The sequence below is a fragment of the Phaseolus vulgaris genome, chromosome 11 (assembly GCF_051622355.1).
Source record: "Phaseolus vulgaris cultivar YP4 chromosome 11, ASM5162235v1, whole genome shotgun sequence".
Taxonomy (NCBI): domain Eukaryota; kingdom Viridiplantae; phylum Streptophyta; class Magnoliopsida; order Fabales; family Fabaceae; genus Phaseolus; species Phaseolus vulgaris.
In genome coordinates, this window is record NC_143508.1 from 11,427,155 (window position 1) to 11,438,782 (window position 11,628).

The following is an 11,628-nucleotide window of genomic DNA, read 5'->3' on the forward strand; positions in this document are numbered from 1 at the left end:
GTACTAGAATTGTGTCATCTTCTTTCTTCTTAATGAACAAGGTCTTATCTGATGTGCCTCTGTCATAGCCTTGAGAGGTGAGAAAATCACTTAGCCTCCCATACCATTGCCTAGGAGCTTGCTTGAGCCCATAGAGAGCCTTTTTGAGTTTGAACACGTATTCTGGATGTTGATGATCTTCAAAACCTAGTGGCTGTGAAACAAATACCTCTTCATTTATATAACCATTCAAGAAGGCACTCTTCACATCCATTTGAAATAGCTTGAACCCTTTCATGCAAGAGAAGGCAAGCAGCAATCTAACAACTTCTAGCCGAGCCACTGATGCATAGGTCTCATCATAGTCTATTCCTTCTTCTTGATTGTACCCTTTAGCCACTAGCCTAGCCTTATTTTTGGTAATCACACCGTGCTCATCCATTTTGTTTCTGAATACCCATTTTGTTCCAATTATATTCATCTCAGGTATTCTAGGAACAAGAGTCCAGACCTCATTAAGAGCAAATTGATTCAGTTCCTCTTGCATGGCTAAAATCCAGTTGCTGTCCTTGAGAGCTTCATTCAGATTCTTGGGTTCCACTTGAGATACAAAAGCCATTGCTTCACAGAAGTTGTTCAAGGATTTCCTAGTTGATACTCCTTTCTCAATGTTCCCAATGACATTATCAAAGGTTAGGTCTCTAGGGGTTTTCCACTCTTTTGGCAAACCTGCAGGCACAGTAGATTCTTGCATAGCATGTGTATCAGCAGTATCAAAATGAATCGATTCATTTTGATTTAAAACATATTTAAATTCATTATTGTCAAGATCATCAGCAGCAATTTTAGATATGCTATGATCAGTTTCATCAAAAACAACATGCATTGATTCTTGTACTATGAGCAATCTTTTATTGAAGACTCTATATGCATGACCATTCAAAGCATAACCAATGTGCACACCTTCATCAGATTTGGCATCAAACTTACCAAGATTTTCTTTGCCATTATTCAATACAAAGCATTTACACCCAAATACCCTAAGGTGGTTCACACTAGGTTTTATGCCCTTATACAATTCATATGGGGTTTTCTTAAGAATTGGTTTAATTAAGGTTCTATTTAATACATAAGCTGCAGTATAGACTGCATCAGCCCAAAAATACTTAGGAAAATTAGATTCATTTAACATAGTTCTAGCTAGTTCCTCTAATGATCTGTTTTTCCTTTCAACTACACCATTTTGTTGGGGTGTCCTAGGGGCTGAAAAGGTATGTGTTATCCCATGCTTCTCACAAAACCTCTCAAATCTAGCATTCTGAATCTCTCCCCCATGATCACTTCGAATTGATTTAATGCAACAACCATTTTCATTTTGCAGAACCTTAGCTAATTTCTTAAAAGCAGTGTAAGCATCATGTTTATGTGCAAGAAATAAAGTCCATGTAAATCTAGAGTAATCATCCACAACAATTAAAGCATACAAATTTCCAGCCAAGCTAGTCCAAATAAGTCCATATGCAGTACATCCAAAGGATTTTTTGTAGAGACAATATCTTTTAAATTGAAAGATTATCTGATTTGTTTACCTTTCACATAAGCATCACAGAGCCTGTTATCCTGAAACTTAATGTTAGGTAAACCAGAAACTAAATCTTTAGATTTCAGTTTATTTAAGTGATTAGTGTGTATGTGAGCTAACCTCCTGTGCCACAGCCAAGACTCATCACTTCTAGACAGCAAACACTCATTTGAAGAGTTAGTTTCCATGATATTTAACAGATATATGTTATTCACTCTCTTACCAATAAACAACACTTTACCAGATGAATCACTTGAGATGGTGCAACCATTTGACTCAAAATTCACCTTGTATCCTTTGTCACAAAGCTGACTTATGCTGAGAAGACTATGCTTGAGTCCTTCTACATACAACACATTCTCAATAGTGGTTGAGTTCCCTGTTCCAACAGTGCCTCTGCCTAAAATTCTTCCTCGGTTATTGTCACCATAGGTTACATATCCTTCTGCTTTGAGCTTCAAGCTAGTGAATTTTGTAAGATCTCCAGTCATATGCTTGGAACAGCCACGGTCCAAGTACCACTGATTTTTCTTGCTGCCAATCTGCAAAACAGAATAAAAATGATACAAATGGTACCCTTTTCAGTATAGGGTCCAACACAGATTAAAACCTTCTCTTTGGTAGCCATTTTGCTAAATTCTTAGGAACAAGATGCTTTCTTGCAATGCAAGACCTAGAGGTATGACCAGATTTCATGCAGTAAAAACATGTTACATGAGATGCCATTTTGCCACTGTTAAAAGCTGAAAAACCTGATTTTGCTGGAACAAAAAAACTTGAAAGCTTTTTGACATTGGTTACATTTCCAGGGGTATAACCAAAACCATTTTTATTGAAAACAACATTTTGTGATCCAAGGAGAGACTCAAGGTTCTCTCTTCCCTTGGTGAAATTGGAAAGGGTTTTTAGCAAATACTCCACTTGTTTTTCCAATTTTTTGCAGTTTTCACAAGTTTTAATAGAGGCATGCAAGCATGTTAGTTCAAGGCTTACCAAATCTGTTTTGGTCTTATACAATTCTTCCTCAAGTGTTTTTACTTTAGGTGCAAGCACATTATTTACCTTTTGCAGCTTATTGCATATTACAGCTAGCCTATTTGCTTCATCATGTGTTTCCTTGAAAGTAGCAAGCAATTGATCATAGTTATTTGAATCCACAGAAAAATCACTTACTGAATCAGAGATTGACTCCTCATCCTTCATCATGAAGCACAGATTGTTTTCCTCATCTTCAGTTGAAGAGCTGCTGGTTGAAGATACTTCATTTTCTTCCCATGAGATGTAAGCTCTTCTTCCCTTACTCCTTTCAACTTTCTTGCTGGCAGATTTATCCCTTGATTGATTGTTTGGACAATCTGTTTTGATGTGCCCTGTTTTGCCACAACCAAAGCAAGTATAGTTAGAGGAATTTGAATCATTAGGTTTAGGATACCTTCCTTTTTGCTGGTTCTTATCTCTGTTTTTCTTCTTCAGAAATTTGCTGAATCTTTTTGTAAGAAGACTGATTGTTTCAGCATCTTCTTTTTCCTCCTTGATCTCATTCTGTTCACTTGCTTTCAGTGCAATACCTTTGGGTTTTCTCTCTATTGTTTCCTGCTTTTTGAGTCTCTTGAGCTCTAGCTCATGCTCCATTAGCTTTCCAAAGAGTGCAGCAATTCCCAGTTTTGACAGATCACGGCTTTCAGATATGGCAGTCACCTTTGGTTGTCAGCTTTTGTCGAGGCACTTCAATATCTTTATGTTGAGTTCCTCTCTGTCAAATTCTTTTTCCAAACCAGTAAGGTGATTCACAATATGAGTGAACCTTTTATGCACATCAGCAATGCTCTCCTCGGGTTGCATTTTAAACAATTCATATTCTTGGATGAGAGAATGTTTTCTTGACCTCTTCACATCTTCAGTACCCTCATGAGTGACTTCTAAGACTTCTCATATCTCCTTAGCTGACTTACATTGGGATATCCTGAAGAACTCATCCATTGTTAATGCAGAGGTTATGATGTTCTTGGCCACAAGATCATGTTGAGCCTTCCTCCTTTCGGTCTCATTCCATTCAGATCTTGGCTTTACCACTTCTTCATCCTTGACAACCTGCATTGGCACATAGGGTTCATGGACCACAGCTTCCCAGATTAATGCATCAATAGATTCCATGAAAATTCGCATTCTAATTTTCCAAAATGCATAATTCATTCCATTGAACATAGGTGGTCTATTAACAGCAGATCCCTCAGCAAAAAGCACTTTAAACTCAGACATTATTACAAACAAACTTGATTAAAATACAAGTCCTAGCTCTTGATACCAATTGTTTGGTTTAATAGTGCCAAAGTTCAAGAGGGGGGTGAATTGATCTTTTAGATGTTTCTCGCAGAATCAGTATTTATCACAGTGTACAGAAAATAAATCGATTTATTTGAAATTGAACAAATTTATTTTGGCACTGTTTGTGTTTGAAAAACGTTTATACAGTCAAGTTAATCACAGGATTATGCAGATCGATTTTCCAGATTCACACACACTGATATAATGAAGAAAAACAATGAATCACAAAACAACAAGCTTCAATTTTAATCCAGTGATTGAGGTTCAATTGATAGCTTGACAATTACTTGAGTGACCTATCATAATCAATCTGTTTCAGTGGCTTTTTAATAGGTTATTTATGTTCTTCTTAAAATCAAACAGTTTTCTAGAAATTAAGAACAGTATGAACCGAGCCCAGAAAGAACATATTTATTATTGATTGAACAGATTTATTTCTTGACAGTTTAACAGTTATGCAGAAATTTAAGTGCAGAGATTAAGGGAGAATGAACACAAGGAAATTATACTGGTTCACTCAACTGAGCTACATCCAGTCTTCACCTAAAACAAGGTGAAATTCACTAAATCACAATTCAAGCAAACACAAATCCCACTGTTCTTGAACCCTACAAAAACTTTGGTACACTTGCCGAAAACCCTATTTCAGCACACACACACTCTTCAAGAAACCCTATCAAGAAGAGTGTACAACCAAACTTTTACAAGAAAAGAAATGTGAAACGACTACACCTGATTGAGGATGCAGAAATCTGCCTTAAACCAGTAGAACAGATTGCTAGAACAGTAGCAGCACCTCTCACCAAGCTTTTGGAACCAAACAAGAACAAGCACTTTGTGATTTTCGAAATCTTTTGAGAACAGATGCTAATTCCTTGTAAATCCTCAATTCTCTAATGCAAAACTTGTTTTTACAAATGTATGATTGATTGTTAAACTCATAAACAAGTTTTCATTTTATAGAAAACCAACTTATAACCGACTTTTGAAAAACAGTTAAAGCTGTTATAAAATAAACAGATTAAAAATAAAATGAACAGATTTATTTTCAAAAACAGTTAGAGAATTTGTTATGTGAGGAGACTTAGTCAGCCATTCTGGTGCAGGGACAAAACTGAAAACCGTTTAAGATAGCCATGGCACCAGAGTCAAAAAGAATCTATTCATTTACAGATGAATAAATTTATTTTTCAAAACGAAAACAAAGAAAGCTTAACTATTTAAAACACAGTCGTTTTGAAAGGTAAAAGACTTAGTCAAAATACTTGATGCATAAAATCTAATTTTCACAAGACTTAGCCAAGGCATCAGTTTAAAAATGAATCTGTTTATTTAGAAAAGAACAGATTTATTTTTATGCAGTAAACGTGTTTTTTGTGAAACATGTGAAAAACAGTTTAAAAAACCTTATGCTTGTTCTTATCACATGGCCAGTGGTTAGGAGGTGAGTTACTCAGCAAAAAGCCCACTCTTAAACAACCTCTAAATACTACCTAAGACATTCTTAAAGCAAAAGGAAATATACAAGAATTGTACATAAAAATCTTCATCAAACACATGTCTTGAAGGGGCAACAACCATCTTCAACAGTCCCAGCGGTGGACTGATTTTCATGGTATGCTTTTTTATTATCCCTCTCCTCGGCCGACCTAAATTTTTTACTTATGTATCTTTTTTAATGTAGGTGTCATGACTAGAGAAACTCCTCAGGAAGTCGACGTGCTGACCACCTTCCGTAACAAGGCTATCGGTAAAGAAAGAGGGAGTTTGGAGATAGTTGCAGCTACCAACCCCTCTACTGCTAGGATGACCGATTCTTCAAGCGCTTCCAAGGAGAAGAAGAGGAAGAGGAGAGATACCGCCTCCACCACTCGGTCTCCCCATAGTACGTCGAGACGACCCCCTCCACTACTCCATCATCGACCGGGCCCTTTCCTACCGCTATCGCTGCCCATCCCTTGGTACTCCTTGGAGGAGACTCCAAGTTCTCTACGGGCGTCCAAGTGGGGCTAACGCCAAACGAGAATAATCTCTTCTCTTTGGTACCTGAGACGAGCTACTCTTGATTGCCATTGAAATGTAGTCCCGAGGGCTTATACTGACCCGGCTAGCCGTTGATACCCGCAATGAGAAGGTTGAAGAAATATCCCAGCTAGAGCATAAGCTGGCCAAGGCCTTGAGTTCTCTTAAGTCATCGCTGGAAGCAGTGTCAACTTTTGAGTCGCGGATGGCCAAGGCTGAGGCTGATCTCAAGCTGGCCAATATGAGGTGCATCGAGGTCGTGGAGAGGGAGGAGAAAGAGAAGAGGAGGGTGGTCGAGCTGGAAAAGGCCATGGAAGAGCTGAAGGGTAAATAGTCGACACTGGATATCGAAAAAGTATCGTTGGAGAGTGAACTCGATAAACAACAAGATAACATTTTGCTGATGTTGGGCGAAACCTTCAACTAGGCCATTCGGCAAGCCCACCTGCTTTACAAGGGTTCACCTTTGGAAGGTGCCTTCGACGTCACCAAGGACATTTTTGAAGGCCAAATGGTGAACTTTGCTGAGTTGGTTGCCCTTCAGAGTTTGGCGCCGAGGACTGATGCTGAAGACGAAGACCATTAGGTTTTAGTCTTTGATGTATTTTGTTTCCTTGGGGTTGGGGTGTGATCTCCTCCTTTTCCTTTTAATTCAATATACTAGTCATTCCTCTTCATTCATGTTTCTAAAAATGAACAAGTAATAATAATTGAATTTTACCGAGTATACAATATTGTCGTTCGGTTGGATTACCAGTATATATAATTCCTTTGTTGCTTTAGTTGAGTCTCGGGAGGGATTACCGGTTAAGGTAAGCGTCCTTAGCCGAACTGATTCTTTGAATCTCGGGAGGGATTATCGGTTAAGGTAAGCGTCCTTGGCCGAAATGATTCTTCGAGTCATGGGAGGGATTATCGGTTAAGGTAAGCATCCTTGGCCGAACCGAGTCTTTAGGTATTGAGAGGGATTGCCTATTAAGGTAAGCATCCTTGGCTGAATCGAGTGTTGTGATAGTGTAAATTTAAATTGTATTTTAGATATACAAATTGAAAAGAAGCTATCAGAAAATGACCTTGGTCGTAGGGCCATGACCATATGATGCATGGCCACGTTCGGACTCAGATTCCGGATGTTCAGGGTCACCTTACTAAACCTTTCCATGAACAGCCTAAGAGATTCTCCCTTCTCCTGGCGAATGTTGACCAGGATGATAGAAGTCAGGTGGTGCAGTCGACTAGTGTCAAACTGTGTCCCATTCTTGGACACCAGGGTCTCGAAGCAGTCAATGAAGTTTGGAGGAAGCCTCGTAAACTAGCTCAAGGCTCCTCCCTTCAGCGAGCTGGGGAACACTCGACATAGGATTGCGTTGTTTGAGGTGTATAAACTCATGTCCGTGGTGTACGTGTCCACGTGTTCATCCGAATTGGTTGTCCCGTTGTAGCAGTCTATGTTTAAGCCTTTCCACACAATCGACAATTTTGCTCCCATCACGTAGTCAGTGAATGGGTGTCTACGAGATATGTCCAGGGCGCTGGGGTCCGACCTATTCAAATATGACTCGCCCTCGGCCTCCTGGATATGAGTTGGCTTCGGCTCCTCAACAGTCTTAGTGTCGGTGGGGGTGGTGAGGGACTTCCCAGGTGGGTTGCCCGGTTTGCCAAATGGACCTTCTCTGCCAACTTCATCTTCATCTCCTCATTCTCCCTCCGGAGAGCAAGAATCTCCTCCTCATTCTTTCGCTTCATCTTAGCCATCTCTCTCTACAGAGACATCAACAATGTCATATGCTCAACATATGCATCCTCTCGTTAACCATGCTTCTTGTCGACACCACCACCTTCTTCCTCCTTTCAAATTCTCTAGCTCCACGGTGGACGCCAATTGTTCTCGAACAGGGTTCGAGCCAAGAGAAAGATTCAACTCCTCCTCGGTAGGGGTCTACTCTTCCCTCCTTCCTCTCGAATGAGCTCCTTTTGCACCTCTCACTCCTCCACACCTCGTCTTCGTGAACTCCGAGCTCGAATGATACTTGCAAAAGACACTCCAACGCTCAAGTAAGACTTCGATACTCGACACTCAGTGTATTTAGTACTAGATGACAACGCACCTGATTCTTGGATTATGTGCTTATTTATATAATTATTGTGGGCCATTTGTTATTGGGTCTGATTAAAGATTTAATCTATAATTAAGGATACACTATTTAATGCTTAATCTTTGATTAATGTCGTTAGCTCTTCGCTTGGATGTAATGGTTTCAGTCAATTTTAACTGGATGCTGAACTTCGAACAGTGATCATACGGACCCGACACTACAAAAATAAAATGAAATTTTAAAATAAAATTGGAATTTCAAAAGTCTTCATTGGATAAATTCAGAATACAAAATACATTATGGAAAAAGGTTTCTGAAAACTAAAATCTAAAAATATATTTTTAAAAGAATTATAAAATCAAAAATTTAAAATATATTTCAAAAAATTATTCCATATCGAAAACTGAAATCTGGAAATATATTCTAGAATATCAAATATGAAATACATTTTGACCTGTACGCCTATTTAAAAATTAAAAAAAAACATTTATATTGTTTTATGTCACTGACAGATGTTACTTCAAATTTATTGAGTGCACATAATCAAAAGCCTAGAAACTCTAACCCTATAAAAAGACAGAAAAATGAAACAGAACCTCACAAAATATAAATGCAACTAATTAAGAGAGTTTAAACCCCTTCCTCAATCAATGATTTGCGACATTCCATATTATTCAATAGTTTCATCATCATTATGATCAAATCGATTTCAGTGGGTTTAATATCAAACAAGCTTATAAATTTTTTATCCACAACTTCGTTCTATCCTCTTGAAAGATTTCGCATTATCACACAAAAATTGAATGGTTATGTTTATTTTTAATAAATATAATTAAAATACCAAACCCTAAAATATATGCAGAAAATCCATGTACACAGAAGGCATAGTCATCGTTTTCTTTGCATGAGATGAAGTGATTGATGAGTTGCTCTCAAAGAGATGCTTCAAAAAGGACACCATGTCACCACATATCTCCTTTCTTCACCACAAAAGCTATTGTATGTTCCAATGGTCTTCCATCCACCACGTAGCTTAGTTTCCAGCTCTATAACCACACATTGTTATTTATGAAATTATTTATTAAGAGTTTCACATTATTTAAGGTTAAAAATAATTTAAATACTTTTTTTTTTAATTTTTCAAAATGTCTTTTAAAATTAAAATTAAAAATAATTTAAATATTTTTTTTTTAACTTTAAAAAAAATATTTTTAATAACAAAACTGTAATAAAATTTGACTTTCAAAATAAATAATACTCTAACAATATTTTATTCAAAATGTCTAGTAACAAAATTGTAATAAAATTTTGAATCTAAAATAAACAATACTTTACCAATATTTTATATAAGATATTGACCTTGATGATATTATCTGATATAAGAATATTATTAAAAAATAATTAATTTTTTAATAAAATATACACATCACAGTAAAAGTAAATTTGATGAAAAAATGAGACTTGAAAATTAATAAATTTAAGAAAATAACCTAAACCAATAATACATTTGATATCCTTGGTAGTAATTGGGAGGTCCCCACAATGACAGACAACAGCTAAATTATTGTAGTGTTTTCACTTTTTTTGTTTTTTTTTTCAACAATCACTCTGCTGCACAAATATAGAGTTTCTGTTTCACTTTCCTCTTACAAATAATTTTTTTTTTAAATAAAAAATTTCTTTAATAAAATATAAGCAAAATACAAAATGTTGAAATATTAATATTTAATAAAGTGTAAGTGGACAATGTAAAAACTCCATTTTCCTTTTGCAATTGCATCCACAAAAGCTCCATATATCTCTTTCTCTCTTCTTTTCCTTGGCATATAACAGCAGTTAGAGTAGTGTGAGATTCCCACCTCCAAGTGCAAAAGAAAAGGGAGAAAAATGGGGGTGTTAAGGGCTGCAATTGGGGATGCAATTTTGACATCAATGTGGGTTTTCATCATCTCAACTTTGAGGATTGCTTCAACTGAGTTAGCACTTTTCCTTAGCCTCCAACCCATCTCAATTGCAGGCCTCTTCATCACTACCATCCTCAACACCCTCTATGTCCTCACCATAAGCTTCATTGGAAGAGTCTTAGGTGGTGCCAGCTTCAACCCGTCAACCACTGTTTCATTCTACACTGCAGGTCTGAGACCTGACTCATCTCTTGCATCAATGGCTGTTAGGTTCCCTGCTCAGGCAGTTGGTGCGGCTGCAGGAGCCAAGGCTCTTCTTCTGGTAATGCCATCTGAGTACAAGCACATGCTGAAAGGTCCATTCTTGAAGGTGGACCTGCACACTGGTGCTATTGCTGAGGGGTTGTTGACCTTCACTCATAACATGGCTATCCTCTTTGTGATGCTGAGGGGTCCCAAAAACCCTTTTTTGAAGGTGTATTTGCTTTCTGTGGCTACTGCTGCTTTGGTTATCCCTGGTTCTGGCTTCACTGGACCTTCCATGAACCCTGCCAATGCCTTTGGATGGGCCTTTATCAACAACAAGCACAACACTTGGGAGCAGTTTTATGTCTATTGGATATGCCCTTTCATAGGGGCTTCCTCAGCTGCTTTCATCTACCGTTCTGTCTTCATGTCACCAATCAAGCAAAAGAAGGCTTGAAATAATGCATTTTCATTTTAAGTAGGACTTATCTACAAGTTTCGTCACTTGTATTATATCATATTCTATGAATTGAATTCAAGTACATTATAAATTTGGTTATTTTTAACTCAGTTTTTATTATAAAAAAAATTGTTGAGAGTTTAAATGTCTTTAGTTTTTATGTAAATACTATGTCGCTTAATTTTGTCTTTGACATGATGATGTGATTGATATTTTTAATTCGCATTGTTTTCCTCAAATTTCCTCTGTTATTAGTTAGCTTTTGAAGAGAACGAGTGAATTTGTCATGAGTCCACTATGTTAGATTCTAAACGTGAGTTTGGTTCTAGCTTGAGTAGGAATGAATCCAAAAGTAACATATAAAAGAGAAATATTTAATATTTTAATATTTATTGTCTTAATGTTTTTCCTTGACATTTACTTGTTTTTCTTATCTCTCTTTACTTTGCAATAACTTCACATGTCCAAGAAATTCAAAATAAAAAATAACTTTTATCAGTGTATTTAATGAGGCAAATAAATAAAATGAATAGGACAAATGGTAATTCAACTAGGCATGTTTCTGATTTTTTTTTATTTATTTGTAAACATACATGTGAATGAAATAAACTAATAATCTGTTGTATAGTTACACACAATTGTTAAAAGTTTTATATGTCCTAAATATTTTATTATAATTTAAAAATTGTAAGTATTTTTAAAATAATTACAAATATTATATATTAATTTAGTTTTTAAAATAGTAACTAATCACTGCAAAAAATAATTACATTTATTTACAACAAAAATTTGTAGATAATAAAAAATATCTATAGATTACCGCTATCTAATATGAAAAATATAATTCCATATTTTGTCTACGGATATTAATAATACAATGATTATTATTTATGGTTATGTTATTATTATTAATATTAAAAAATTATTTTTATTTTCAATAGTAACAATAATAATATTATTATTATTGTTATTATTACTATTATTATTATTAATAATAATATTATTACTAACATT

At 36.1% G+C, this 11,628-nt stretch overlaps 1 protein-coding gene across 1 annotated transcript; it reads left to right on the forward strand.

Annotated features, from left to right (window-relative positions):
* The first annotated feature begins 9,757 nt into the window (after positions 1-9,757).
* Positions 9,758-10,720, forward strand: LOC137825071 (aquaporin SIP1-2). The gene has a single exon (XM_068630749.2). The coding sequence runs from the start codon at positions 9,892-9,894 to the stop codon at positions 10,609-10,611; it is 720 nt and encodes a 239-aa protein (XP_068486850.1). The 5' UTR covers positions 9,758-9,891; the 3' UTR covers positions 10,612-10,720.
* Positions 10,721-11,628: the final 908 nt, after the last annotated feature.

Coding starts and splice junctions, on each gene's coding strand:
- LOC137825071 (XM_068630749.2), top strand. CDS start 9,892: ATGGGGGTGTTAAGGGCTGCAATTGGGGATGCAATTTTGACATCAATG.